Below are 27,237 nucleotides of genomic sequence, written 5' to 3'. Positions count from 1 at the left end.
AAAGTCTAGATAAATTTCCTATGTTGCAACATGGCTGATACTCAGTTGATTGTGACAAAAAGTATGTTCAGATAATTGAAAGCAGTCTCCATTACGTAATGCAAACGCATGAATATGTTGTTAGAGGAATAGTCTCTAAAATCAGACACTTATGGAGATCTAAATGGATCATCTAATGAGGAATATTTAAGAGTTTTATTCATTTTTAGTGATAAAAAAGAGAATCAGATTTTTAGATGCAGGAAGAGGTAAAAAAGTAAAGTCATCTTGCAAGCCAATTGATCATTGGAAAGAACTCCTTACTTTGTCGGCAAGGTGAGACAGGACATACCTACTTAGCCCTATTTCTACCATAATGATGGCTACTCAAAGTGCGAAACCATGTACCACCGTTGGCGACATTGCAGGCTTCATGTCATTTTTCTTTTTTTAAGAAAATAATGAACTTACTTAATTCTTGGAAAACTTCCTTGATTTTTTCCTCAGCTAGCAAAATATTCTGTATTCATTTCAAGCTATGAACTTGGCTTGGTCATCTTCAGAAAAATAAAATAGGGGCACACTGCATTGGAGATACGAGGTTTCGCACTTTGGCCTTCGATGTGCAGTTCATTGATTTTCCACTTCTCGATGCGCAGAGACAAGTTCCAGAAATAGCTTGTGAAGGTGTTAACAAACGGTCCATTCATGTAGAACTTAATAAGGTATTCTGTGCTATGTCATTCAATGATTCAGTGCACACATAATTTGACTTCTAACAATTGCAATAGAATTTGAAAGCCCAACTTTTTCTTTTCCAAATTTAAGGGAGTTTTAGAGTTTTAGTAAGAGAATTTTTAAAATATTAAAGAATAATAGAAATTACAGGACTTAATAATCATCCTTTGAAGAAACTGTCAAATGAGAGGCTTGGAGCTTAAGTGCAGTAAATTTTGAAAAAAATTGAGTTTGCAAAATCCTTGAAGTACTTTGTAAGTACCGTGAGTCAATATATTAAGCTCAGAAAATATATACATTTTTTTAGACGAGGTCAGAGGAAGATACTGTAAGAAGGAAAACTGTTTACTCTTATATTTTGCTGCTTGGGAGGTGAATGATCACAAAAATGTACATATTTTCAATGAGTTAACTACGTAGCCTACAATGCTGCAACTGCTCCTCTTCATTCTGGTCATATATTTTTATAATTTTTATGAGGAAATCTCATCATGACGGCTAAGGTAAACAAGTGTGTTCGTACCCCAGATTGCAGTGTTGTAACTCCCTACTTCGGTTTTGTTTCTTTGAAGGAAACTTAACAAACAATTTCTGCAGACATTTTTTTGTGAATTTTACTGTCATTCTACAAAAAAATCACTCAAAATAGCAGGGAAACATTCTGTTTAGTTTTCCTTGAGGAAAACAAAACTTTATCAGAAATGTTTAAACTTTGCCATTGAGATACTCAGTTTCCCCACTTAGCCATCTATGCATACGACAACAATTACAGAAATAGAAAAAATGAATGGATGTTATAATGAATATTGAATGTATTAATATTATGATCATAAAAAATAGAATACAGAAAAAATTGCTAAATACATCTACAAATCATTCACAAGAATAATAAATTTACCACACACCACATAAATAAAATTTATAAGGAAGGATAACTACGGCGTACACGAAAATCGAAACTAGACACACCCAATACTCAAAGGTCACAAATACAGCTCAAATTCTCGGTAAATTCAAAAAACATTCTATCAGGATATGAAACAGTGAACTTCTAAATTTTTTATCTGCTGGGTTAAAAAATTAAAATTTCATTTAGAGTTGAAAGTTGGATAAGATGGTCTCCATCTTAGGTCAGTAAGGAATCAATGCTACATAATTGGAGATAAACTGATAAAGATATGCTGAGGATCAACCTTCAGCACTTGATAAATTTATTGATTTCACACTTGACTATAAAGTACATAATTACAAAAAACACTAAGTTAAATGATTCAACTTAGTTTAAAGTAGCACTTGAATTAGGAATTGATCAACCTGCGCAGCTATGCAGCTACACAGCTACGCAGCTACACAGCTACGCAGAGGGATTTAACTTGCGCCCACGGCCTTTATTCGGGATGGGAATACTGATGAATCCATCTTCATCAATGCCACCAAATTTGAGGGGATCAATATTTAAGTTTGCCATGTTTTGGGACACACCATTAATGTTAGGAGTGGGCGCAGGATTAACAGCTTTGCTTGTACCTGGAAGGCGGCAGCCAACTTTAGGCTCAGGTTTAGGAGCTGAGACAACATTGTCACCAGGAGCTCGGCCGCGGCCTTTGGGAAAGGCCTGTGGGGGAGCATTGACGGCAGTTTTCGACTTTTCAGTCTGTTTCGCTTTTGGGCTTGGAGGGGCTTGCTGAGTGGAAGAAGATGCAGTCGATGGAAAATCAGAAAGAACGGATGTGGTTCTCGGTTTTCGTAAGGGCTGATTATTATCCTGAAACAGAAGTATTAATAGAAATAATGATGAGTTAGGCACAAATGTAAAATAGAATATAAGTGAGAATTCTGATCGTTGCGGCTAAAGAATTTGATGCTTGTCAAGAGAAAATTGCTATAATTTTTAAGTTTGTTTATTCTTTGATGAAAGCACTGAGGTTTTTTCCATTGACTTTGGATTCTATTGGGAAAAAATAGTTTTTTTGGCAGAGTAAAGCCAAAGTCAGTGTTTGAAACACATACAGTCTTAGCAGCCATCTGGCCTGCAATTTGTTTTCTTAGGGGCTATCTCAGATTTCTTAGGGGCCAAAATGAAAAATTGATAACACGACACGACAAGACACCCTCTAGAATGCGCCAAAAAATCCCCAAAATGAGTTTAACAACAATTTTTTTAGCGACCAAGGCTTGACTGCTAGTTTTATTCCTTAGCAGTCAAAGGCGATTGCTTGCCGGCAGATTGCTGTTCGGCCAGCGTGTGTTTCAAACACTGACCCAAGTTCAGATTTGTAATTCATGATGTTTGGATTATCAAGCTGACAATTAATTTTCCATTTCTTTGATACTTTAAGGCTGAACATCAAGAAATTATTGTTGTCAGTGTAAAATTAATGATGTAAATCTAATTCTGGCAAAAATCTAGACTAAAAGCTTAAATTTGCAAAATTGATCCCACTGTTTAGAGAATATTCAACAACCATTTAAGCACAATAAAGTTGTCCACGTCCAAGATTTTGGACTAAAAACAAAGTTATGATGGTCAGAAAAGTCGTATTTTGTTCGGAGGCAACACTTGCAACATGCTGTGAAAACAAGCAACAACCAAATTTTATTCAAAGTTGTTCTGTGTTGTTTGTGGGGGTGGGGCAATTTCGCGCACCAAATTTGGGAACTCCCACAGTAACATTGTTCTACAACAACTGCAACGTGCTCAAAGCAAGTCGTTTTTATGTTGCTCAAAAAAGCAACACTGTTTTCCAACCTAAAATTAGAAGTTGCTCTCTCATTGGTTGTTCAGAATCGTGTAAAAAAAAAACGAGAAAAAAACGGAATCATTTTGTTGTTTCGAACAAAATACGACTAAATTTGCAGTTTAAAAAAAAATAACTTGTTCTGAAATAAGGCTATCGACATTGCCGAGTTTGGATTTGTCTTTTTTGGGGCTTAACCTATTTTTTAGCCCAACCTGGCGAAATAACTACAGAAAAATTTTCCCCTGTACAGTAATATATCTTCACTCGACAATGATCACATTGCCACAACGTGAGCTATGACATGGAACAAGAATCAACCCTGGACAGTGACGAAGCATGAATGATTGATTATCGATATTTTCCCATTTGAAGCTATGGTAAAGAGTTGATTATTATTGAGGAGTTCCTTGCAAAAAACCTATTAATCCATCCTTCTCCATACGTTTAAATGGCAGATCAATCGATACATTGCAAAGCAAGCCATGCCACTGACCCAAGGAGGAGTCCGCGACAGAGGTCATTTCTAAATAATTTCTACAATTTCTGGGTGAGGTTCGAAACCATCCACAATCCATTAGCTTCCCTATGCACCTAAGTGTTTTTATGGATGGGCTAGAAATTGGAGTTCCTAATTGAAAAATGAAGTCCACTTGGTGATACTCACAATAGGAGCAGAGGCAAACGAGGTGGATGGCTTATTTACATCATCGAATACATTATGGCGTTTCCGCTCCTCCATGTAGTGAGCTTTGCGCTCGGATTTTGTAGCTCCTTGCCTCGGAATGATGACTTTGCGTTCCTTCAAGCTGGCTTGAATATTGGCATTGACTGACCCTACAGTCTGAAATTTAAACAGAAAAGAGTTATCAAACAAAATTTCATGAAAATGAATGACTCATGGACAATTGAATTCTGTTTAAAACAGATGGGTCAGCCTTCTTCTATACATCTGCACAGGCTGTAAAATGGCTGTCATCATTTAGTAATACAGTTTTTCAGGCAAATGTTAACAACACAAAATGTTTTCCACCAGCAAATAATTACGTTTCTTGCTTGTTCATGTTAGAGAAACTAAGTCTTAAGACTACTAGACCATTAAAATCATGGGTGTACAAACTTCCCAACCCGACTGTACTGGTTGCTCAAAATGAGGGAGCTCCCATGAGAACAGGAAAAAACAGTGCAACTGTGTCAGATTTACGCTCTTGTAGGGGTGGAAAATATTAATTGGGGGAGAGGATGTTGTTAGTCCGTTTTCAGGGGGCACTGATCATGAATTTTTAATTTTAGTTAGTGCTAGAGTAAACATGAAACCTTCTGCATCATAAGTTACACGCAAAGTTATAATGTGCTGCAGGACCCATCTGAAATGAATGGACCTTTGCAAAGATATGCACACTAAAATAAGCACATAATAATGCACATGTGTTCCAAGAAAATTCTGTAGTGTTTCAGAATTAAATCGACTTTAGCAGAAATTTTATAGATTTCAGTTTCTTTGGCCCATTGGCCAACCAAAAATTTAAACTTATTTCTAAATATGAAATGTACGAATATGAAATCTACCCGTTCTTCTTGGCCTGACGGAGAGATTTTTATTTTGTAATTGGGATTTTGACTGTTGATTTGTATAAAGGAGTAAAAAATTAATAAATAGAATATTTGAAAGGGCCTCTTTTTCCAGACAAAGCTCGGCTCTGAAAAAAATATTTTTAGATGAATTTGAACTTAAAACTAAGAAAAAAAAAAACATACAGAATTCAGGAAGGCCCTTCTTATCAGGTCTGTCTCCTCTGTGACATTCATTCATTACTTACTATCAACAACATATGAATTACTTGAAAAATTAATTTGATTTTTCTTTCTACTTATTTTCCGGGTGAGAGGATAGAGGTGGTCTCTACTACTCTGCAGGAAAACCAGGTCTTGATTTCCCACAGAATAGTGTGAATCCAGTATTCTTCTACCAGCCATATTTTACTAAAAGTTTTCAAGTCACGTTTTTAGAGTAATTTTTTCTTGTCTATTCTTGTATTCATCCCTGGCAGACTCCAGCAAAGTGTCACCTACTTTTAGTTATTGCCCAGAGATAAATACCTAGAAGATAATCTTAAAGGGCCCTGAAGAAATTTTTTTCTGAATGATGACTTAAATTACGTTAAACTCAACCGAAAGAAGAGTTCTAATACAGGTTTGTCATTTCTTTTTGAGGAAATAATGCAAACAGTGAGGCCAGCCTCTTCCTTGGCAACAATAGTGTTAATAGGAGGCATACCGTAGGTAGGTTCCAGTCATCATCACATTCAACATGAGGGATGTCACTGACAGGTATCTGGTTTGTGTTTTCGACAGCAGGCTCTGGATCCGTTTCAATTTGATACCTTACTCTGTCACCCTTGATCCTATCATCACATTCCTCCATGTGATACTGAAACAATCAATAATTAAACATTCTTTAGCGTCTTTTGGTAATACAAAATTTCACTGTCTATAATTGACCCAACAGTGGAAGATGATTTTTTGATAAGACCGCTATGTTGTCTATTATGTGCATAAAAAAAAAAAGGCAATGCAATTGAAAATCTACTCTCTGGGAGGCGAAACTTTTCACAAAAAGCTAACACCATGCATTAATACATTATAAAAACAGAGCGTTCGTTGTGGCCTGTTGGAGTACTTCAATGACTAAGGCTGACAAAAGGGTACCTCCATTAGTAACATTGCTAATTTCCGTTCATGTTTTGTTTTTTACAGGAAAACTGCTCGACATTTCTGTTTGAAATTTTCAATTTTGCTGGGTGAGTAGAGAGTACACAACAAAATTTAAGGTAAGAACAGGGATACAGGATCTTCCAAGCTTCTAAATTTTCATGCCCCTGCTTTCCATCTTCCCACATCCTCCTCATCTACTTTCCTCGATATTTTCTACAAAATTACAAAATGAAAACTTTTTACTTTTTTGATCCTTTGACTTTTGACCCTTGACAATTTTTTCTTCATTCTACATTTTTATTTATTTATTTCTTTTGCATGTGATCAGCCATTTTCTTTGACTTAGATTTTAAATGTTGTTTAGTTACTTCAGATTTCTTTTGATAATGAATTGCAATTTCTATCATGATCTAAGATGTCTTTCCTCATGATCTTTTTAACTTCAAATGCTTGGAATATTTCCCCCCCTTTATTTAAATACCTATTAAAAAATATATGTACATAGGTTGTCCCAAAAGTATTGCACGTTTTTTTCTTTTGGACAAATGGTAGCAGATATCAAAATGCAGTTTGTGTAGTCTTAAAGATCGAGCAATTATCAATAAAACAAGACAAATCCGAGCTCTCTAAGTTAAAAAATGACCAAGTTACAGTGTTTTGAGAATGACTTGTAGAGGTGACCCCTCCAGGATTTATAGCTTCTTTTCTGGAAGAAAAAAAAACAAAGAATTAAAGATTCAAATGGTTTTATTGGATCAATTTTACAGAATTTTACCAAGATTACTAGCATTTACTCTTCTTCACTGGACGACTGGACACTAGTTTCCTTCTCAAAATACCTTCCATCACTTGCCACACAGTGCCACAACTGTTCTTCCCACTTCTTCAAACATGTTTTTTCGAATTTTTCTTGCCTGATGTTCTTTAAGAAAGTTTCAACAGCTCTTTTTATCTCGTTGATGGAGTTAAACTTCCTGCCTCTTAAGCCCTTATTCAACATGGGGAATAAACAAAAATCGCAGGATGCGCGGTCCGGGCTGATACCATGTTGCCAACTTCATTCGATTGCGACGATTTCTCTGTAGAATTTTTGATTAATCAAATCGTTGTTTTTTTCCATAAAAGAAGCTAAAAATCCTGGAGGGGTCACCTCTACAAGTCATTTTCAAAACACTGTAACTTGGTCATTTTTTGACTTAGAGAGCTCAAATTTGTCTTATTTTATCGATAATTGCTCAGTCTTTAAGACTACACAAACCGCATTTTGATATCTGCTACCGTTCGCCCAAAAAAAAAAAAAAAAAAAAAAAAACGTGCAGTACTTTTGGGACAATCTTATGTAAAAATATAAAACAAGCATTTACTTGCTGCAGACATTTACTTAGTCAGGAGAAAAATTCAATCGCTAGAGCATCTTCAAAAAAATCAAGTACTTTCAAAACCCGGGGAGTTCTCTTAAAGATCAACATTATTTTAAGCACTTTTCAAGGCTGTACAACCCCTGTAAGACCGTCAATTATACAAGAATGGATGACACAATACTCACTTCCCACTCCATTTCCGGGACAACATGATTGAAATTGTAGATGCAGGTTTTCATTTCTTGCTCTGGGTTGTTCTTCTCATAGTTCCTCCGGCATTTATTGATATGCAGACACATTTTGAAACGACGGATCCTGTGAGCAGGTTCGTAAGGGCAGGTGAGCAGCTGCTCCATATTCAGGTGTGATACAATTGGAGTACACATTTTGCTTGGAACTTCTGAAAGTAATTTTAAATCGTAATTGGCATTATTATTTAAATATTTAAAACTAACTACAAACTTAACATGCAGTGGATTAACGCAATAATAAACCTACTATACAGCTTTGCCGCCGATTATGGCTGGTGACATTTTGTAATTTGATCTCTGATATATTTGACAATGTAGCAGGTATGTAATGATATTGTAATGACTTTGCAGAAAATATTGAGACATCATTTTGTAATAAATTTCTGGCTGGTTATAGAAATAATGTAAATGCCATTGGTATTTCTGTGTGGCTCATCGATGCGCTAGAAATATTAATTTCTTGTTACAAGATGAAATCCATTTGTCAGTCCTACTGTTCCAAAAAAAAGTGTCAATAAGAATATGAGAGGAATGGGTTTCTTAATTTAGAAATAGAGCACACTTTATGTCAAGTGTTAAGCAATCCGGTTACAAGCATTATCTATTCTAAAATGTATCATTTCAGAAAAACGCAAAAACTAGTGTTGATCCAGGGACATATTTACCACATAAGCGCACCAAGTCTGCATAAACTTAGGTGTCTGCACCCGAAAGAGTACGTTTCTTGCTGGATTTTGATTGTTTTTATCATCGTTTCAATTGTGAAAAATTGCTGCTATCTTATGTTGTGACGTTAAGGATAAAAACTAAGAATGTTTCATAGACAGCAAGAGTATAACTGCTCACTGCTCATGGGTTGAAACATTGGCTCTAATGAGAATTCAGGGTCTTATGTTAGGTATATGACCCATCCTTGAGTTGAGGTGCGTTGTCGGAGTAAACGTTCAGTTTGCGTTGGCTGCTCAATGTTAACAGATATCATGTGTCTATTGACTTACTAGTTGTGAAACGCGTTGTCGGTTGTCTCTGTTGACTAAAAACTGTTGTGCTTTGAGTGCACAATTACATTTAGAGGTTAGTTCAACGCTCTTAACTACCTCCTAAGACCGATGACTTGTTGACTTCCGTTTGGTAAACAGTCCAGGACATCGGGCGATCCAAGCGTAGCCAACAACGCTGAGCGTTAGGAATCGGGTAATTCCGTTACCCAACAGTCCCAAACAGTTTACTTCAAAAACGCAGCTCTACATTGAATTCTATGGACGCTATCAGTGCCACGTCACAGTCGGTATGGATTGTTTCGAACTGGATCCAAACAATCAAACATAACCTCATCTTGACACCTCCCTCCCAGAATTACACTGTCAAAAGCCAAGAAACTGGAGTGGCATAGGAGTAGCCTAAATCATGGTCGCCCTCGTGGGTATTTTCACCTTTCTGAACCTGCTTCATCCCGTCAACTTAAAAATACAGGAACGTTCCGTGATTAAAACACTGTCTCTAACACAACTTTTTCCTCAAACTGGGCGAATTATCTCTGAAATTCTTTCGTTACATGTTGAATAGTAAGGTTATGTTTGATTGTTTGGATCCAGTTCGATACAATCGATACCGACTGTGACGTGGCACTAATAGCGTCTATTAGCTATTGTTTACCAAACTGGTCGCATACTAAACCTCATCGTCTAACCTAGAAATCGTCTCTGGCAAGACATTCTTTTCATCTCAACTTTCAATGATGAGTTATAGCGCCATAGAGTATGGGTATTTAAAGGTATGTCAAACCTTTACAATGCTGTTACCTAGAATTGCAATGCGAAAAACTCAGCCTCCATTTCTGAAATGGGCCAAATTCTCAGGGATTATCTCTGAAACTGAGATGACAGTGCAAACTGTGAGGGCTTGCAGTCAAGGGCATATGGCAAGGTAAATACTTCTCAGGGAGTATCACAGAGTATGGACATAATCTTGTCTCAGACGAATTTTGCCTGAAAATTGATATGTATGCAAGGAGGCAAATTTAAGGGGTTCTTTTACCTTAAATTTCATTTGCGCATATGGTAGGCATGGATGTAATGATTAGATAATGATGAGCCCAGAGGCATTGTGAATGTGAATATTAACAAAAGTGATGAGTTCTGAAAGAAAAGTAGTTGGTCCATTCGGCTGGACAAATTAGTACCTTGACTTATTGGAGATGAAACTTACCTTAAGTGTATAATGTCTGTCTTGATTAATGAAAACGATTGGTAGGCTTCTGAGTTCTCACAGTTCCCAGAAGACGGTGATAAAACTGATAAAAGAAACAAAGACACAAAAAAGATTGACGTAAATAACCAAACCAAACCCGGATTCCCGGAAACGGAAACCGTTCTGCGAATTTTCTAGAACGAAAAATAAACGTTGAAAATCATGGTACTTTTTTTTCGGGGACTCAGCAGAAACAACAGCCATCAAATTCATGATTTCGCAAAATGTTGACTGGTGCAAATTAGTTGCTCCATGCACCATGCTCCTACTGCTCCTCTACACGACCTGCTGCACGACCATGATAAAATTGCCATGATGCTTTGTTTATAATACCATAATACCGTGCAATAGTCTCGTGTTTGTCACCCCTCTAATCTTTACAATTGACAAAGTTCTTTACAATTTGACAGACTCGTGACTCGTTGCCGCAACTGTGACCATAATAGGTAACAAATTTTGTTTTTCATAATTTATTAATCCTTGTCCTATTCCCTCTTCGCAGGGTTTGCAGTCGTAGAACAGATGTTCTTACTAAATCAAAAGATGCTCGGTTCGCTGTTATCTGTACCTAAGCCAATTGCGTGTATGTATTAACAGTCAAATTCTGAAACAACGAGTCATGATCACACAATGTTGAATTAATTCCTCTTTTAGTATATTGCCGAAAGTTTAGTATATGCTGAACCGACAGGAGCCAACTTTATTGCATGAAATTTTCACAGGGTTGTTCAGGGAAGCCAAATCAGGATCTATATGCTAATGAGTTTTTCATTAGCAATTATGTGAGGTTGCTGCGAAGTAAACGTCACTGAAGAAGCTATGTAGTCTCTGCGTTTTGCCATCAATGTATTATACATCAGACCATTTAAGACTGCATCAATGAAATTGCAGTATCTGCCCTGCCTGATTCCTCTTACTAAGTCAGTTCTACTGTGGAAGTGCTCAGTTGCCGCTGCAAGTGTAACTTTTATTTTACATTGTGAGAGTTAGCTCACTGTAATTTGAGACAAACATTGATCTTTAGTTGATTAGTGTCTTACCAGAACCATTTAACGGATTGAATGTTTTCTAATTTAATAATTTTGTTTGACTTTTCTCTCAACAAACTAGGCATGTGCTTAGTGTCCTTTTATGGCTAACAGTGATAGCAGTTACTGCCACTAACAAACCATAGCTAAAAGTAATAGTGATTCTTGACAGTTCAAACTATAAAGACATCACTCTTCAAATGGTTAGAAAATTACAATTGATAGTTGTGATTATACAATTTATCATAGATATACCCGAGGACATGGTTGTACTTATGAACACCAGTTCCTGACGGTTTAGAATAATTATCACAGTTATAAGTTACACTAATGCAGCAATTTATCACACTACAGCCTTTCTGCTAATCAAGCAACGGTTCAAAACATAGCTTCACTGCTACTTTTCCAGAACTACTATCCTTTGCCACCTCTGTAGGATTACTTCCTGCTGCAATCGCAATTTCTCAGGGCCCAACCAGCCTAATTAAAAAACTATGTGTAACCTTACCCATAATTTTTATCATATATTGAACAGGAGTTTTAGTTCATCATCTTTCACACTTTCAATGATAAAATTTTGTAGGAAATTGCAGAAAAAGTGCAAAATAACAGATTTGTGATGTGCTCCTGAATAACTGTTACAGCCAGATTTAAAATTCTACTTGCACTGAAAAAAGTGGTTGACCAAAATTGAACTGAACCATCATCAATCATCATTACCAGAAGCCCTTCAGCAGGTGTCATTGTCGAAGTAAGTATTTGAGCTTTGTCAGCATGTTTTCTTTGGCCTAATCTTGACAATTTTTTTTCGTATAACGTAAGGGAAAAAAGGATCAGTTGCAAGAATGAAAGTAGTTTGTTGGACTACTAGGAAAAAACTGAAGTAAAAAATGTGGTTCTATCAGTACCTACCTAGGCTGATTATTTTGACCCAACAGACGAACATTTGAAGGACTTGGAGGACAAGTGAGATACGTGTAGTTCTCGCTATTTCAAGAGGAAAGTGTTTAAAGTTTCAAAATCATATGGACCCTCAAGACGTCAAAAAAGGTTCAAATTCATTTTTTGATGCTTATAAATTGAATTCTGGTAGTGAACTTTCACAGAATATTTCTAAGACTAGTCTTAGTTGAAATCCTTAGTTAATATCTCAACTATTTCAAAAACTGCATCTATCCACTCGTCCTCCAAGCTAGTAATTCGTTCACCTGGTAAAATGATCGACTCCAAGTCTTCTATTTAAATACCATGCTCTCATTCAAAACCATGATTCTTGCCTATGGTATCCCTTCCTTCCCCTCCAAGTTGTAATCCATACAAAGTGTTTAATTCTGTGATCTCTACCATCAATAATGCCATCATTTAGCTTTTATTCAATTCACTTGACATGACCATGGAGGAATTCGAGGTCACACAGCATCTCGCTTAGATTTTGATGGAAGTGTGGCAAAAAGTTTCTTCATATTAAGCTATTGGACGTTTTAGCCACTTTCGGGCATGGACCACCTGGAAGACCCATAAAATTTTTTCTATCAGGTGGCAAAGAGGGTTATACTTAGTTGCTTTCTGAAGTGGCAAAATAGCACTCCGTTTGTAACAGTTCTAAAGTAGGTAAGGTAGTGGCATGAAGCACTAGCTGAGAGGCCTGTTTCAAATCCTTGCATTTACCCAGTCATAATTTTCAATCGTTTCCATGATGTTACGCTTGATTTATTTTACTTTCTACTAATTTACTATGTAATAATACTTTTATGGATTTATAAGAAACTATCATTGTTTATTATAGCAAGTACCATTGGCCTAGTAATTCTGCTGTCAAGAGAAAAAAAGAAAAGGAAAAAGTTGCTTGCCCAAGAAACGCAGTAGAACAGTAGTGTATCCTCATTAATTAGCATCAATCATCCTCATTCATTGTGTCCCTATGGTTTATAACCTTTTATGGCACATTTTTATGCACTTCATGAAGATTTTATTAGACAAGGATAAGGAAATGCAAGTATAGCATGCATAACAAGGTGTATTTGAACCAAGTCTCATTAACATTTGAAGCAGATTTAGAATCTTCGATCAAAATCACAAAATTTTCGCTGATTTTAAAGTAGCAAAAATGCACTAGAACTTGAGGCATGTTTATGTATGAAGAAAATCTCAAGCCTTTTATGTTTACATTAAAACAACCAGTGAAAGGTGTTATTAAGGGTTTGAGTCAGGCCTCGAGTTGAATCAGCACGGTTGCCAGGTCGGAGTGCTGTAGCAGTGCTATTTCTACCAAGCAGCACATGTGACTGTTTCACAGTATGCCATCCGTCCATGCGGCTTAAGTATGCGTGGTCTTTTTCAATAACAGAATAGTTGGAGGTGGTTTTTTTCTCTGTGACTGATTTCACTTCTCGTGCTGCAGGTTTCCATCGGCGAGGGATAATGAAGGATCAAAGAGATGATATCTACTTGGACATGGAGAGCAAGAAAATGCTAGCCTCAAATCTGGCTGCGAGTCTGAATATACCTCCAGACATAACGATCACAGCTGTCTCAGTTCCTGCCAAACCCTTGACTCCACCTCCTGCTCCCAAACATGCCAACCGAAACAGCATTCATTCAAACTCCAAAAATCCCACCGTCCCGATGAATCTAATGGTCAGTAGTCCACAAATTATCAACAATCAAAGTCCGCTTAATTTGAACGCTGCAAGCAACCTTGAAAGTAATCCAATGAACATGAGTCTTGGGAGTCCGAATTACCAACCTACCAATCCCAGTTGCATTAACAGTCAGAACATTGATAATCAAAATGCTCCGAAAGGCCTACCTCCGGCGCCTGGTAATTCAAAGTATTCGCAGTTACTTGACGTGATTGAAGAAATCGGGAAAGACGTTCGACCAACATATTCAGGGAGTAAAAGCTCTGCTGAAAGGTTGCGGAGGAGCATCGGCCTCGCCCGAATTTTGATTCGGCAGTGCATCATGGAAACTGAACCAAACATCAAACAGTAAATTGAAGTTTTTAATGAACTTTTATGAAAAAGAGGTTACAGTAGTTTGACAAATTGAAAAGAGGAGAGGGAAAAATACTTCAGTGGAATAATTTACAAATATAAACTTGATGTCGTTGGATTTAGTGCTCAAACTGATCAACCCTTTTAAATTTTTCATATAACTTTGGATGATCTTAAAAAACTATTTTTTCTCAATATTTTAATTAAGTGGGGCAATTTGCACATTTTATTGTGAAATCAGGTCTTTTGCCTTAAAAGTGGACATCTGCCCTCCAGACAATAGTGCTTGATTGCAGGGAACAGTCAGCATTCTGGAACTTTCTGCTTCCCTGGTAGAACCCGTTTCAGATAACTTGTTCTTTTTTGCTGTGTGCCAGGAATAGAGAATTCCTTATTCCGAGTATGCAAGGAAAAAGGGCAAGTTATCTGTAATGGTCTCTATCAACTTTTCAACTCTTCTAAGGCAGTAAAAAAAGTGAATAATCTATTTGGACTTACTTAGAATCAAAAATTTTCTGATCGATACAGTGCCAGGACTCTAAAAATATTTATCAAATCTTCTAAAATCCACAAAAAGATTTTACTACTTCCAGTGATCCATTGAAGCTCCCAATCCTCAATTCTTAAATTTTAAGTCTAACTGGAAGAAAAACCAAGTATCTACGAAATGAATTGCTCAATATTTTTCATGCTTATTGCTCAAGTATTTGCTCATATTGCCATCAATTCTTCCTTCCTTGATTAATTATTGAAAATGTTAATGAAATATATTTTCGACTTTGTCGGTTCCTCTCCAATGAAGGTTACTTGAAACAAAATCATCCTCAGCCACAAGTAACATTTCAATCTGCATCTGTAGCATTGCTACTGCATTTTGCATTTTTTAAATCTCCACAGTTAGGCGCAGCCAGTCTTGATTACTGCTTCAGTTATCTCTTCGATTTGTAAAATTCTTGCTACAATTCCGGCAAATGGCTGTGACTTAAACACTTATTCTGGGACAGTCCAGTGAACAATCTAACATAACAAAGTCCATTTTTAGGGGACTAAATTTAATGAGCTCAGTGCAACCAACACTGTTTTATTTGAACAAAATTATTAGGCAGGTAGATTATTAGTAGGTCAGTTAGATTTCTGTTTGGATGCAATTTATCATAGAACCTCTTACATTTTTAAGTGACCAAGCAAGAGAGATTCCTCTCCTCTACACCTGTTGGAGGGCCCAAAGAATTATTACGTTGAGGGTCCACTCCGTATCGCAAGTCTCCTAAAATGGTTTTGAGTCAGCACTTCTCCTTTTAAGTGTTCTGTAGTTTCTGCAAGTAATTTGTGTACGATAGTAGTTGTGCCTGATGGTATCTAACTGAAACTTCTATTCATTGGTTATCTTCAACAGCATTTTAATGGTGAGAGCACCAAACCATGTTACTCACAGTTTGTGACGTCGTAACTTTCCTGTCTCATTTTATTCTTTTAAAAATAGTTTGATCATTACTTTTACACAAAATTTTGTTAGATTTTTCTTCGTTCTCTCTAAAATATCCTGTGATAATTTAGGGCAAAAATATTGAGAAGCATTCTTTTGGAAAATAAAAAATGAGTGCAAATTTTCATACATTGATGTATAGATCTATTGTTTTGCAGTTTCATCAATGTTTGCGACTTTTAACTGTTCATCATGACCTTAATGTTCCCCCTTATGCTAAGGGCCCAGCAAAGAAGATTTAAATTGTGCAATGAGTTTTTTGTAAATGAAAAATCAAGCTATTATCTAGATGAATGAAATCAATCATTTCTTAAATGATTTAATTAAAAGAAAATTCAAAAAGAGATATATTGTTAGTTGAGGTACAGCTGGTAACTGAAATGCAAATTTTTTGTATCAGAAAATCATATGGATGACATGAATTTTTTAAGAATTAAGATAATTTTATAGCTGTATGGCGAAAGTAGTTTTAATTTCTTGTTTTGTTTTTTTGCTGATATAAGCTTTTGAAAGTTTCGAGAAAAGAAAACCTCGGCGTGTTTGAAGGAATCCAGCGCTAGCTAAATTTTGTTACTTTGTTCTATGATATTCCTTTGTGACCTTAGCATCACAAGTTGTGAAAATTTCACTTTTCGTGTGCCAATTTTGAAAAACGCTGAACTGAAAAGTAAATTTGCCAGCATTGCTAGTACAAATATTGTAACTTTAAATTTATAATCAAAGAGACTTTTCTTTTTGCTAGGAAAGGAAATTGTTTCAATCCTGCTAACCTCAAATTTTGCAACAAGATGTCTAATTTCGAATACTTTTTGTGCAAACCCACATCACAAAATAATGAAATTTTGCTGGTCTGAACTCCTTAACAATCCATACAATTTCTTCTCAACAGATGCGATTAATTTAATATGTGGTATCGTCTGAATTAGATTAGATCTTTGTGAGTTGTCAAATCTGAGAGACAGGCTGCTTCCCTCTTTCCTACTTTCTGAATGTGCCAGAAATTAAAACTGATCATCAACTTTGAATATTTGTATGCATCATGAAGAAGATCATTCTGTTCATTTCATTGGTGTTTTCTTTGACCCTGCTTAGCAGAACCAAGAAAGTCACCTATGACTTCAGCAGAAAATAGAGATTTTTAGATGTCACTGGTGGATCTCAGTAGTGAGATCAGTCACATGTTATTGTCATCTTTGATCTACAGTAATTAGGCACTGCTGATTGCACTACCACCTGTTTATTTTGCAAGCTAAGTGCTAAAATCCAAACCCGTGCCCCTTCAATTATGGCCAAATAATGGTGCAACTACAATGTGAAAATAATGAGCAAATACAAAAATCTGAGGCGATGGGAGATGATTAAATATCTCTCCTCCCAACTTTGCTCTGCTCTTGGCATGACTTTAATTTTCTAAATCCTCACGTAGAAGTGATAGAGAGGGACCAGGCTAATGTCCATGACCTCAGACTGGTCAGATGTACCACTATAGTTGTGGCATACATGCTTCTTCAAAGTCTGTGGCATGGTGTTTACTCCACTATTATGTAGTCATTTTTCCAGTGGTGAACATCCTTAAAATATTTTTTGAACAGAGCTCTAAAATATATAAATCATACATGTATTTATAATGCACAGAATCTAGTATAATAATCTGACATTTTTAAATTTAGATACTCGATAATTGATTTCGATCTATAAGTACACGTCCATAAGTGCTCATTTACACTTATCCGTCCCGGTGTACTAGTTATTGTACAAATCTAGTCCTAGTTAATCATGAGTACTTTAACATCTACCTATTTACCATGCCTATTTTGCACAAATTTGCTTCTCGTGGATGTAGCTGTTACACATTTTAAGCTGTTATTCATGCAATGCACTAGTTGTTTGGGTAAGAAATGTAAGTTTAGGTGCTTAGTGCCACAAAATGCCTTTTATTTATTTTTATTCAGTTTTCTTGATTTGCGAAATTATTACTGACACTTTTTCCTTTTTCCTCCCAACCTAATCGCTTCAATTTGTCATGAGTTTTGAGTTTTGCATTGAAATATTAAGATCCCGTTAAAAACTAAAGGAACATTGATGAGTAAGAAGAATTTTGAAAATAATAAATGTTGATGGTTACATGTGAAGGAAAAATTTAAAAAAAAAAACAAAACCGGTAGACAACTTGTATGAATGCTTAGTTAACCATGAAAAAAAATGTTAAGACAAAGTTATGTCGATCAGCTATATTCCATGTTCCTTACATCAGAGTTGTCACAATCAAAGATAACTCGGAAGTGTCAGGAAATTTTGTGTACTACTTTCTGTGGCAATCCTGTTTAAGTGTTCTGATCCATACCACTCAACTGTATTTAATCCTATGTCATCTCAAAAGTATTTGGCATAAATTAATTTTCATTCTTACGTTTATCTTCCAAAAAGCAATTTTAGGACATTTTATTCTCAGTAAGTTATATTTATGTGTCCAAAGTTCACTTTGAATTTAGTTTCCATTGATATCGTTTTGAAAAAAATCGGTTCTAATTCTCTCAATTTAGCTTAGGTCTAAATTAACTACATAATAACTGAATTTCAATCTAATAAGTTTCTGTATCCTTAAGTGCAAAATTCGATTGTATCATAAATATATGATTACGTAACATGTATCATGTAATATACCATATGTATTAAGTAAAAATATTATTCATTGCAATATGATACCATAAGTAAATAAATAAAAACAAGCAAACAGACAGACCTATATTGCCCCTGGGTGTTCATGTTGGTCATGTCCATGTTCAGGGTGTGCTATTTTACAGACTAAGAGAGCAAATAAATGCATTATTCCATTTTTTAATCTTATCATGAAGTGAAAGGTACAAACATTATTTGTATATTCAAAACAGCTGAGGCATAGAAGAGGGTATTTTGAAAGAAACCATGGCTCAACAGCTGATATGGTATATGTGCAATGAATGGCCAATACCAGGTTGCCAAGAAAAGGTTGTGGGTTGGGTTTCTACTAGTAGGCGTTTAAGAGGGCAATCAGTTGAAAGGTGGCTTAACTGCATCCCAAATTAAATGGGAAGATACTAGCTCTTAGAAAACCTCTACTTTCACAGATTTCTGTGGCATTTATAGTACATCGTTAATGGGACTATCACATATATTCATGCATCAATCAAATGCCCCCCCCCCCCCCCCCACAAAAAATGTAGAAATATCTAGGGTATTTGCAAGAAAATTGTAATTCTATTCACCATGAGAGAGTTAATGTTAAGTTTTTATGTTGAAATTTGTTTGAATTAAATCAAAGTCTATTCAGCGTTTTATGATGTTTATCTGCGCCTCACGTACCTAAAATATTGTTGCTCTTTGTATGTGATTTAGGAATTAAGTACATGTAGTAATTGTTTCTACCTCAAATTTCAGGTCATTTGTATTTGTATTCTTAATGTTCAGTGTATACTTGTTTAGATTTAATCAGTGTTAAGTTAGGTAAGGAAATGATTTGAACGTTACTGTGCAAAATTTTATGTAATTAATTAATTAATCTTTTACGTAATTTACAACCCATCCCTCTTGTGATATTACTGTTGACATTTTCCACTAGAGTACCTATGATTACACCTCTTTCTTTTTTGTAGTAATTTATTTTTTTTATTGTATCTTTTTAATCCCCCCCCCCCTTTTCAACAAAGAGTTCTCGCTCTGTTTGCTTTGAATAACTTACTTATTTGTGCAGAAAGTATTTCTGAAAGCCATTTTTCACACAGTTTTTTTTTCCTCATGTAAAAGCATCACTTGCAGCCAAGTTATTTATTTCCCACAGTAAATTCTGTTAAGTTTTATTTCTTATAAATAATAAAGTTTCCTTTTGTAATTCAATAATTTTTCTATTTTTCTTTAAAATCACCCTAATACCTAAAAATGCCTGTGTCTAAAGCTAGAAAGCAAATATTCCAATCTATATACAATTTTTTTTTCTTTTTTCAAAGTTTAGCAATGTTCCTTTTTCCCCTTTTCTTTTTAATTTATCCTACGGAAGCAGACTGAAAATCACATTCAATGAATTTGGCCAAAAAGTTTCAGGCACTCTTAAATCTGGTAACGTTGACCTTTTGTCAAAAGTTTGTCTGACGATTTTTAGTGCTCAAAAATTGTTCTTGAAAATTGATCTGAAGACTGAAGTTTCGATGAACCAAGCATAGGCTCTAAAAATTTAAAATACATTGAACAAACGTGCAATACTGTGCGCTAAACATAAGAATCTCATTTCAAAGCAAAACATTTGTCTCCACATGAATTTTTTTCATCAGTATTTTTGTCTCCATACTGAATGCATGAACTGTATGTCTTGATGCAACTGCTTAATCATTTCAGATGGAAGCCCTGAAATTAGAAACCAGCATGGACACCATACTGTTCGCTGATTCAGTGGAGTGGTGCCCTATACTGCAATTCCAGAACATCCTGGTCTGCGGTACGTATCAACAGAGAGATCAAGGTGACACAGCAGAAGCAGATGGTGGAGCAAGTTGCAGAGAACGTGTCGGGTGTATCTACGTTCTTGAAATAAAAACAAACCTTACTGTAAAAGTGGATCAAAGTCTCATCACTGCAGGAATTTTGGACATGAAGTGGTGTGATCGTTTACTCAATGGGCATCCTGCTTTGGGAGTCGCTACTGCAGCGGGAGAACTGGATATCTATCAGCTGATACCAGGTTTGTTACCGAAAGGAACCTTCTTTTCAAGTAGGAAATTTTTTGGGCAAATTTTTAGAACAAAAGTCGTGAATTTTGCTCTACCAGGTACTGACTTGAAAAAGTCGTCAAGGTCCTGAGTAAAAAATGTAAAAAAATAGCTAAAATGTGAAAATTGGAAAACCCTTGAAAATTTTGTACGAAATCAAAGTGTCTTTTTTTATGCTGAAAATCAGTATAAAACAAAATGACTCGACATCTTCATTTTGTGAATATTTCTCCAAAGGCAATTCTCAGATGATTTATTTTAACTGATGTTATGTCAGGTCTAACTCCCAAGTGTACACATTTTTGGTAAGGTTTGCAGTTTCAGTTTGACCGCTGGTGGGAATGTGACGTTAAGTTACAAAACAACTATTTTGACTAGTTGTTTGCTTTACCTCCCAGAACAAGAAGGCAATCCCTGCACCTTGCTGTAAATTTGATCCCCGCCCCTAGCATCCTAGGAAGGAAAAGAAGAGGTCAAAATTAGTCCAACTTGTCGGTAATTGCTTGCGGAGAGAAACCTTACTTTGTTAAAGAAAAAGGTGTGAATCTTATATCAGCAATATATTTTAAAACTATCTGTTGGAATTTCTATCTTTCCTTGATTTTTCGAAAGGTAAAGAATACCAACTTCTTTCCGGGCAGAAAAAGAGTCAAGTGAAGTTCCTGCAGTTAATAAGTAGATCGATTTTAATTTTTTAATTTTCCTCCTAGTTTTCAGTTTTTTAGCCTCTTTTCACTTTTTAAAGCGCTGCAAAGTATATTCCTGAAAACTTACATTGGGTACCTATTTAATTTTTAACGTCCTATCTTCATCACTGTTTTGAAAAAAATTGACCAAGGAAAGAAGGAAAAATTACGAAATAATTAAAAATTCTTTGACTCGTTTCTTTTATCCTATTTTTATTTATTTATAATTTAAGGACCAAATCTGTTTTTATTTTTCTCATTTTGATTACGTGAAACAATCAGCAATAATTTTCCCACGAGATTGATTCCTTTTATATCTCTTTTGTTTTATCAGGAAAAGTTTGTGAGCTGAAGTTGTTTGCAAGAGCAAAGCTTGAAAAAGAATCGGAGAAGGAAATTTTAGGCCTTTCACTAGATTGGAATAAAGATCCTAGTGTGTATCAAATTGTCATCAGTGATTCGCATGGAGGCTTAACCGTTTTTACCCTAGATTCTAACAGATTAAGTCAAGATAACCACTGGAACGCTCATGGTCATGAGGCCTGGATAACCTGTTTTGACAGGTGTGATTCCTCTCGCATTTATTCAGGTATGTAATTGTGAGTAAAAAATAGAGTTATGAGATGCAATTGTTTGTAATTTATCAAAATAGGCAGGCACATCATGCCAATTTTAATCTGCACGCAACTCATGTTGTAAATGCGATATTACCATAAGATAGGTATGACTTTCACCAGAAAAAGGAATCCAGTGCTTAGAGGCGAATTCGGCAGGAGAGGAATGTTTTTCAAAGATAGGATGACCAAATAAGAGTTCAAGTTTTTCAACAACGCCCACTTCCTGGTCTTCTCACGAATAAAGTGCAAGTTAATTCTGAAAGTTGAATTCAGTGTAACGCAAGGGTGGCTGAAGATTAAAAAAATGATTTTTTTTCTATATCTCTAGAATATTTGAAGATATGAACCTACGGTTTGAATGATTCGTTCCAATGGTTTGTCGAACTAGAACAATTTTTTTGAGGATAACATTTAATATTCAGCATTTCAGTTAGCCAATGCTCCTCTGTTGAAAACAAAGTTATTCTTCCAAATTGCAGACGGCATATCGATTCCCTTGGGAAGCAAAAAAGCTCCAGTGCAAAAAGGCATTTCATAGTATTGATGGTTTCCCCCAAGACCAATCCACACAGGTCAGTCATTCCCGAGGACGAGTTTTGGTTCTCTACTGCGCAGTGACGTAGTATTGAGTGCCTGCAATGTATTTCTTATGGGAGCACCCATTGTGACGTAGCATTGAGTGCTGCGAGTTAGGGCCGGATGGGGGAGTGGATTTCAAAAAAGCTGCGCAATGACTGACCTGTGTGATTGATCTTGGTTTCCCCAGAAAAAATTATCTAAACCATAGTTCATATTTAAAATGCTATCACTTCAATGGAGAATTTGCAGGTGTTTGAAATTCGATGAATTTCGTGTTTAAGTGGAAACTACTGAGTGAACTGATCACGAGGATACCCTTAGTTCATGAATTAAACAATTATTGGAGAAGATATGACGACATGATCTAATCTTCTAAAATATATGTGTTTCAATGGGAAATGAGGTTACGAGGCGGTGTATTTTCTCATTTTTAAATCTATTCTTTTACTATTTCCCATATCTGAAAAAAAATTATAAAAAATACTGTGAAATCAGCTCTTTAAGCACTTTCAGATGAAGCAATAAAAAATTTACATGCAAATTCTCCACTGCATGCAGTATGCTTTTCTTGACTTGGACCAAGAACTTTGGTGCAATTTTGTGAAAATAACAGTTGTAAAAAATTTTCTCCAGAGAAGCACAGCCCCTACTACCCTGAGGAAAGAGTGGAGGAAACTTCAGAATTGTACGAGGGAACCTTTTCCTCCTCTCCCAACAATTAAAATGCCCAATTTTCTGTACTTTTTCCTTAACTAGGTCAAAATTAGACACTAGCCCCAGGCACTGACCACAACGTTTCAACTTTCACTACAAGAAAATACAAATTATAGAAAGCACAAAAAATCAAATTTAGTTTGTCTCGTCTTCCAAGCCTGACTTGTTTTTTTAATTTTTTCTCTTTAATATTTCAGGTGGTGACGATTGTTTGTTTAAAATCTTTGATGTAAGGTGCACAGATTACAAGGCTCAGCTTACTTGTAAAACTCATGGAGCAGGTGTCACGTCATTGCATTGTAACCCCATCAGCAATCAATATCTTGCCTCTGGCAGGTAAATTTCAGTTTCTTTGAGGAACATTCTGATCGGTATTTTTTAAATTTTAATTTTTCAGCAAAAAGTTGCTGAATTAACAACCAGATGTTGAAATTCAATTCAATAACTCTGAAATGATGATTTGAATGCTCTGGCTGTTCAGTCAACATTGCTAGGATATTGTGCTAATAGTCAGAGCATTCATGTCGACAGTACAGAGTCATCGTGCAGAATTTTAACATCCTTAGTGTGAATTCAGTAAATTTTTTCTCCCGTGTTCCAAGGATGAGCATCGTTGACGCTCGTCTAAATAACTTTGCCATAGAGGGAGAATAACTTTTAAAATCCTCTCTCTAATTCCATGAAGAATTGAAGAGTTTGAATTTTAACAATTTCTCATCCCATTCCCATACACTCTCCTGATATGGTTTAACAATTTGCATAAGTAGTTCCCAAACGCAATTAATTAAAGACAAAGGTGCAGAACGAGTAATTCAGAATTTTTGTTTTTGTTACTAACTAGTGAGGGAATTTTGAGGCTGAGACTGCACCTAACTTTTGCTCTGAAAAACTTCCTTCACCCCTGCTGCATGTCCTCATGACAATTTTAGCACAAAAACCGCTCGAAATATCAAATCAAACCAGTCATATTTATTGAAAATGGAGTTAAATGAAGTTTTAAGAACAATTTTTTTAAATTTTTTGTCTACCATATCTAAAACTCAGAATTGTTCGTTTAAAATACAACTCAATGCTCTCCATGGCCATAAAAATGAACTGAATTACTGGTAACTCATTTTTCAAGATATTTGAGTTCTTTGTCCATCAATAAATTCATATCAGGGAAATTACTGGAGCATGGTTTCACACACATTTTCTTCCTTTTCTGATACAAGGTACCTTTAATTTTGTTAAAGTAATCAGCATATGGAAAAATTCTTTCATCGGAAAGAATTCTAAAATTAGTATAGTACTGGATTTGACTGAAGAAGACTTTCGTGTTTCGTGAGCGGGAAGTGTGAGTTGATGCACATAAAATAAAACTATTTTCTTATGAATTAATTGAATTTGGAAAGTTCCTATTTCACAAGTATTACTGATAAGGGATAAGAAATTATTGCAGCACTTACCGAACCTTGTACCGTGGCTAGTGGTCCAGTCAGTTGGCATCATTGTTTTTCCTCAATTTGAATCCACTGATAATATCGATATTAGGTGAGGCAAGCTGCCTCGCCAAGAATCGATTGCCTTACAAACATTTAAATGGATGGAAATTGGTGTTGCCTATTTTCAAGACTTGCTGTATTAAGAAATGCTATGAGATCAATGCCGCCATGACTAGAGAACTGCTCTTAAGTGAATCTGGATTTCAATAATTTGTTTCAGCTATGATGAACTACTTCGAGTTTGGGATGTGCGGAAGATGAAACATCCGATAAATTCCATCAATCTAGGCGGCGGCATTTGGAGAATCAAGTGGGATCCTGAGAGTGGTGTCAATTTAGCAACAGCTTGTATGTACAATAATTTTCATCTTGTCGCAGATCATGGTGACAAATTGGAAGTGGTTACATCTTTCAAAGAAAACAGCAGCATAGCGTATGGTATAGATTTCTGCTATTATGGCAAAGAGGAAATGAAAAGAAAATTTAATTTTGATACTAATTTCCGGTATTATCTTCTTGCAATGTGTTCTTTCTATGACCATAAAATGTTCATAGCCTCTGTCAATGTAGACAAAATTGGAAGCCCTGAAAGCTGAGTTCGAGCTTTACCTGCATTTGTTGAACGTATGTCAATCCCTAAAGTTGCAATATCCGTACCTGAGATTGCGACATTGTAGGTCTCATGTTAGATTTTTGTAGGTGGAAACTAACCTTCAGTTTCTAGGTATTAACATTTTCTGTTAATCTTTTCACGCATTCTGAAAAAATCATACAAAATTAAAGGAAACATTTTGATTAGCTTTCTGGAAAAAAAGAAAATACTATTGGAAAGTTTTAAATCTTGGAATTGAGTAATGCATTTTACAACTTCAGTCATTGATAGGACACACCAGAGTCTCCATAGGGATACACTAGGGTACCTCCTTGAGTGCGCCATAAATTGGATCAGAGCAGAGGGGTAGAGAGTAGCTCTCAACTGTTTTTTGCGCTTACTGAGATGAAAATTTGAACGCATTCAGAAGTGTTGCTATGTGGCGGGTAGTATTTTGATGAGCAATATGCATAAATATGTCTGGTTGACAATAAAAATTCATTTGTTGGTTTTTTTTTAAAAATTTATTACTCAAAAGGATAATTCAAATATTTTCAAAACAGATAACATATTTTCATTCCACTCTTTTTTCTATCATTACTACTTATCGAATTTTGTTTTTTAGCACCAAAAAATGAGGAGGTTCAATCACCGTTTTTTTTTCTATTTTTTGGCAAACTGGAAGTATCTATTTTTTCTAGAAGAGCATATTCGTGCTTGTTCTCTGCGAGAGATTCTCAGTCATTTTTCTTTTGGGAGTAAACTTTAAAAAATGAATGGATGAATGCTTACTTGGTTTTCGTTTTGCGTTTAGAGGTAGTGTATTAGTTGGCTTAAGGACAATAAATTTTCAAAGACGATAAAAGGAAGGGTTACTCTCATCAGAAGAAGCTAGAATCTCTGATACTTAGTTCCCATTGTGAAGGGATGTTTTGAAGTTTTGGATTGGGAATTTCCTATGCCTTGTTGAAAAAGTTCAACTTTTTCTCAAAAGTTAATGAAAATAAAGAATTGGTTTTTTTTTAAACGGATTGAATCATTTTGTCCTGCGACCAGATTAAAGTTTGGAGACGTAAAGAATACCTGAGAGGAGAATGGGATTCAAAAATGATGAAATATACCTACTTCTTCTAAGTTTCATCACTTCTTAACTTCTGAACACTATTTGAAAAAGAGGTGTTCACTGAGAATTTCATCTCAAAAACTTGGAAAGATAAGTTGGAGTGATTTATCTCATTAGTTGACCAAAAATTAGAGACAGCAGGTACTTATGTGGTTCAGAAACTGGAGGAAAGAAATGGCGATACAATAAAATGAGTATGAGTTTCTAATGAATGATTTTTCTCCTTTCTGGGAACAGTTACTTAATTATAAAACTAACAAACTCATACAAAATACAAATATTCAACAGAGAGGAGGAAGAGGAAAAAGAAAATGAAACAAGAAAAAGACAGAGCAAAAAACAGTAACTTTGCCTCTACTAAAAACCTAAGATGAACAGTATCCATAAGTTAATAGGTATTATACTTGAAATGACCAGAAAAAATTGGGACTTCATGACTCCAACCCATTCTTGGGCACAGAAGAGAAATTATGGGAAAAAGTTGAAGCAAATGTTGAATATACTTTATTTTCAGGCTTCAAAATTAGAAAATACTAACAGTTTTGCAGTATGGTTAAAAATAGATATTTTTTGAGATTCGAAACTAACTTACAATTTTCACAGATGAAAATTCGCACATGTCTAAATTGAAATGCAGAAAAATATTACTTGCCAGACAAATACTCATAAAAGCAAAGGTAATTTAAGAATGATGAAAATACATGTACTGTCATTTCCATGCAAACAGTCAACCTTGCATTAATTGAGAAATGATAAATACAGTTTTTACTATGCCTTATTCTTACCATTTGGAGTCAGGAAATAAAAGAAATTGCTTCATTGTTTGCATTTTTACTAGCCAACCAAGTTCACAGTGGAACTTTCATCTACTTGGTGGTAATGAAGGTAAATATTTATTCTTCTCTTATTTGGATGAGAATTACCTACATCATGTATGACATACTGTGACACTGGGACACTGAGTGCCGCTAATAGGTATTCTACTGATATTGCAACGATACTGGAAAAATTCATAACTCAGGGTGTTATCTTGCAAGCTATAGGTAAGAATTAGTCATATTTCGATCCTTTGAGATTCTTTCATCATTCAGAAATAAAAAACTAAATTCAGCTTGAACAGATAATTTATATCTCATCGTCATCTCACTCATCACACAATGC

General features: G+C 35.4%; 2 protein-coding genes across 5 annotated transcripts; one reads left to right on the top strand and one right to left on the bottom strand.

The window, feature by feature from the left end:
- Positions 1 to 1,509: 1,509 nt before the first annotated feature.
- Positions 1,510 to 10,149, bottom strand: LOC109038833 (uncharacterized). 2 transcript variants are annotated; one of them, XM_072302300.1, is made up of 5 exons: positions 9,991 to 10,149; positions 7,717 to 7,931; positions 5,734 to 5,886; positions 4,123 to 4,299; positions 1,510 to 2,482 (listed from the first exon to the last, which is right to left on the bottom strand). In XM_072302300.1, exons 2-5 carry the CDS (start codon positions 7,915 to 7,917, stop codon positions 2,072 to 2,074), a joined length of 942 nt encoding a protein of 313 aa, XP_072158401.1. In that variant the 5' UTR covers positions 7,918 to 7,931; positions 9,991 to 10,149; the 3' UTR covers positions 1,510 to 2,071. The 2 variants fall into 2 exon arrangements, with proteins under 2 accessions (XP_072158401.1, XP_072158406.1); XM_072302305.1 differs by having other exon boundaries at positions 7,717 to 7,933; positions 9,997 to 10,149.
- A 177-nt stretch (positions 10,150 to 10,326) lies between these two features.
- LOC109038832 (diphthine methyltransferase homolog) lies at positions 10,327 to 25,980 on the top strand. 3 transcript variants are annotated; one of them, XM_072302282.1, is made up of 6 exons: positions 10,327 to 10,478; positions 11,705 to 11,811; positions 19,911 to 20,253; positions 21,302 to 21,556; positions 23,075 to 23,213; positions 24,582 to 25,980. In XM_072302282.1, the coding sequence occupies exons 3-6, from the start codon at positions 19,911 to 19,913 to the stop codon at positions 24,955 to 24,957; spliced, it is 1,113 nt and encodes a 370-aa protein (XP_072158383.1). In that variant the 5' UTR covers positions 10,327 to 10,478; positions 11,705 to 11,811; the 3' UTR covers positions 24,958 to 25,980. The 3 variants fall into 3 exon arrangements, with proteins under 3 accessions (XP_072158383.1, XP_072158394.1, XP_018909587.2); XM_072302293.1 differs by having other exon boundaries at positions 11,644 to 11,811; XM_019054042.2 differs by lacking the exon at positions 11,705 to 11,811.
- Positions 25,981 to 27,237: the final 1,257 nt, after the last annotated feature.

This window comes from Bemisia tabaci, chromosome 1 (assembly GCF_918797505.1).
Source record: "Bemisia tabaci chromosome 1, PGI_BMITA_v3".
In the NCBI taxonomy this organism is placed as follows: Eukaryota; Metazoa; Arthropoda; class Insecta; order Hemiptera; family Aleyrodidae; genus Bemisia; species Bemisia tabaci.
Note: the sequence above shows the minus strand (reverse complement) of the source record. Positions and strands in the feature narration are given on the sequence as shown.

Coding starts and splice junctions, on each gene's coding strand:
- LOC109038832 (XM_019054042.2), top strand. CDS start 19,911: ATGGAAGCCCTGAAATTAGAAACCAGCATGGACACCATACTGTTCGCT. Junction 20,254..21,301: donor TATCTATCAGCTGATACCAG/GTTTGTTACCGA, acceptor TTGTTTTATCAG/GAAAAGTTTGTGAGCTGAAG. Junction 23,214..24,581: donor CAATATCTTGCCTCTGGCAG/GTAAATTTCAGT, acceptor AATTTGTTTCAG/CTATGATGAACTACTTCGAG.
- LOC109038833 (XM_072302300.1), bottom strand. CDS start 7,917: ATGTGTACTCCAATTGTATCACACCTGAATATGGAGCAGCTGCTCACC. Junction 5,887..7,716: donor TCCCGGAAATGGAGTGGGAA/GTGAGTATTGTG, acceptor TGATTGTTTCAG/TATCACATGGAGGAATGTGA. Junction 2,483..4,122: donor CGTTTGCCTCTGCTCCTATT/GTGAGTATCACC, acceptor CTTCTGTTTCAG/GATAATAATCAGCCCTTACG.